The sequence below is a fragment of the Rana temporaria genome, chromosome 2 (assembly GCF_905171775.1).
Source record: "Rana temporaria chromosome 2, aRanTem1.1, whole genome shotgun sequence".
Lineage (NCBI taxonomy): Eukaryota > Metazoa > Chordata > Amphibia > Anura > Ranidae > Rana > Rana temporaria.
Genome location: NC_053490.1, coordinates 19,916,348 through 19,919,134, shown reverse-complemented (window position 1 = coordinate 19,919,134; position 2,787 = coordinate 19,916,348). Strand labels below are relative to the sequence as shown.

Genomic DNA, 2,787 nt, shown 5'->3' with positions numbered 1-2,787 from the left:
TTACATAAACGTTGAATGTCCAATATCTAAAAAACTGAACAAACAGAAAGTACATATTTTTTTTTGGTACAAATCAGCACAAAAGCAGCACAAACAAATTGTATAATTGTTTTGGAAATGTAATAACATGTGGTGCAAAAGTGGGAGAGGTTTCATCTACTGTAATGCGCAATATCTCTGAAACCAAACCAGTGCATACGTTTGTTTTTGCAGCACAAATCGGCACAGATGCAGTGCAAACGAATGCTATCTTTGTTTTTAAATTTTAATACCATTGGGTGCAAAGTGGGCGGAGCTTGATGTTACATAATCTGAATTTGAATTCCAATATCTGAAAACCGAACCGGCTGAAACATTAATTTTTGTGGCACAAAATAGTTTTTAAGCATAACAGCTGGCGGTCCCTCACCCTGCATTTTGGTTGTGTTCTTCAGAATGCAGTAAGTGCAAACTTTGTGTGCGCACACGTGAGTTGTCTCAATATGTGTCCATTTATTATAAATATATTAATTGGCAAATAAAATAAACATTTTCGAAGGTATGTTAAAGGGGTTGTAAAGGAAAAAAATGTTTTCCCTAAATAGCGTCCTTTACCTTAGTGCAGTCCTCCTTCACTTACCTCATCCTTCCATTTTGCTTTTAAATGTCCTTATTTCTTCTGAGAAATCCTCACTTCCTGTTCTTCTGTCTGTAACTATACACCGTAATGCGAGGCTTTCTTCCTGGTGTGGAGAAAGCCTCTTGAGGGGGGAGGGGCGAGCAGGAGTGTCAGGGCGCCCACCAACACACAGCTCCTTTCTCTATCTGCAAAGTAGAGAGTGTCCTGACACTCCTGCTCGCCCCCTCCCCCCTCAAGAGGCTTTCTCCACACCAGGGAGAAAGCCTTGCATTACGGTGTGTAATTACAGACAGAAGAACAGGAAGTGAGCATTTCTCAGAAGAAATAAGGAAATTTAAAAGCAAAATCGAAGGATGAGGTAAGTGAAGGAGGACTGAACTACAGTAAAGAAAGCTATTTAGGGGAAAAAAATAATTCCTTTACAACCCCTTTAAGCAACATTTAATGCATGTGAACAATAATTTGTTCAATGTTCATTCTTACCTTTCAATGGCATTGCATGGCTTTGTAGTGACTTGGAAAAATTCTTGTCACTGGTGGCGCTCTTTTATCCTGATGGGTCTCAAACATATGCCTTGTTCAAGTTTTCAAAGTTCCAAAGCCGTCAAACTCTTTAAAATATACAGCATCAAAACTTGTGCGGTTGCATGTTTGGCAAACATATGCGTTCCCCGCAATTTCAGTCAAAAGATAACTTTCTTCAGTAAATGTAACTCAATTCGAAAATGGAAATGCACATACCTTAAAAGTTTTGTCTAGACTACTCATTATTATACATTATTATTATAAATGTGAAAGCTGTGTTTTACGAACTAATGACAATTAAGTAAGGTACTTAAAATATCAAAGTACATTTATTAATTTTTATTTTTATGTTGAAAATGATAAAATATTTATGTTAAAATTACAAGCCAACAGAATCATTTTTATCAGTGTGATCTTGGGACAATTTTGGAAGCACTGCGGACGAAAGATCTCTTTATGTAGCCAAAGAACAGTTCATCCCGTGCACCGTAGATAAATATACTGATGAATCTTGGAAGGCACATGAAAAAACAGAAATTAATAGACGGTAAAAGAACTAAATAATCCTTGGTGAATATTTCTACAATGCTGTAGCCAAAGGTTGACATGCACAACATAAGCTGAACAGCATGAAGCATCATGGTTTTCGCAGCTTTGGAGGCTGATTCCTTTTTTGAGAAGATCCTCAACGCAATCAGGGTGATTCTGATGTAAGTAAAGAGGATCGTCAGCCCCGTGAGGGAAAATGTCAAGACGTAGGCAAAAATCCTTATTACTTCCTGCATAGGGACGATGGTGAAAGTGGACCGGGAGCATGTCAAATAAAGTAAAAAAAAGCTTTTGTTAACAGTGGAGCACAGAATAATAAAATCAACAATGTTAGGAATCACACATATCGTCCATACCAATGCAATGGCAAGGAACGTTCTTGGAATGGTGCAAAACTCTCCGTGTCTTAGGGGGAAACATATGGCAACGTATCTTTCCAAGGACATCACCGCCAGATTGTAAGGCGTGACCTTGATGGTGGTCGAGGATAGAGTGACGATAAGGTAACAGACGGGGACAGGGAAGGTAACTTGATTGGCATTCAAGACAAAAAGAAGAAGGGCGAAGCATAGGTAGGCCGCGTCATTAATGAGCATGTGGATAAAAAGGATGTAGCGAGTTGTTTCTCGGGCAACTGAATTTGTGAAGAAGATGGTTAACATGGCGGCCATAAAGAGCAGGAAGAAGAAGAAGCAGGTAGACATTGAACTTATTATCGTCGTTCTCAGGACCCCTCTGTTTAGGCCATCCCAAGCGGACACTTTGGTAATATTGGGTGGAATATCATTGGAAATCACCATGCCTAAAAGATGCTGGTAGATTCAAACTGTGCCAAAAAGAAAAGATTTATTATTAGAAGAACAAATAATGGACACAACTACCGAAGTCTAATTCTAGTGAATGCTTAATGTAAAATATTCTTATCGGCCCACATGCAAATATACCAATATACATTTTACTTAGGTTACAATTATACATGCAGCAGAACTTTTTTTAAAGCGGTTGCAAACCCTGTGAAAAAAAAATAAAAACCTGTAAGACAAAGGCATAATGAGATGGTATGCACCACACACTAGATCATTATGAAATACTTA

The 2,787-nt window shown here is 38.2% G+C and overlaps 1 protein-coding gene across 1 annotated transcript; it reads right to left on the bottom strand.

Moving 5' to 3' along the window:
• Nucleotides 1–1,328: 1,328 nt before the first annotated feature.
• On the bottom strand, nucleotides 1,329–2,505 carry LOC120928500 (odorant receptor 131-2-like). Its single transcript, XM_040339595.1, has one exon. The coding sequence runs from the start codon at nucleotides 2,491–2,493 to the stop codon at nucleotides 1,549–1,551; it is 945 nt and encodes a 314-aa protein (XP_040195529.1). The 5' UTR covers nucleotides 2,494–2,505; the 3' UTR covers nucleotides 1,329–1,548.
• Nucleotides 2,506–2,787: the final 282 nt, after the last annotated feature.

Bases quoted from the DNA above. Each gene is read 5' to 3' on its own strand.
- LOC120928500 (XM_040339595.1), bottom strand. From the start codon at position 2,493: ATGGTGATTTCCAATGATATTCCACCCAATATTACCAAAGTGTCCGCT.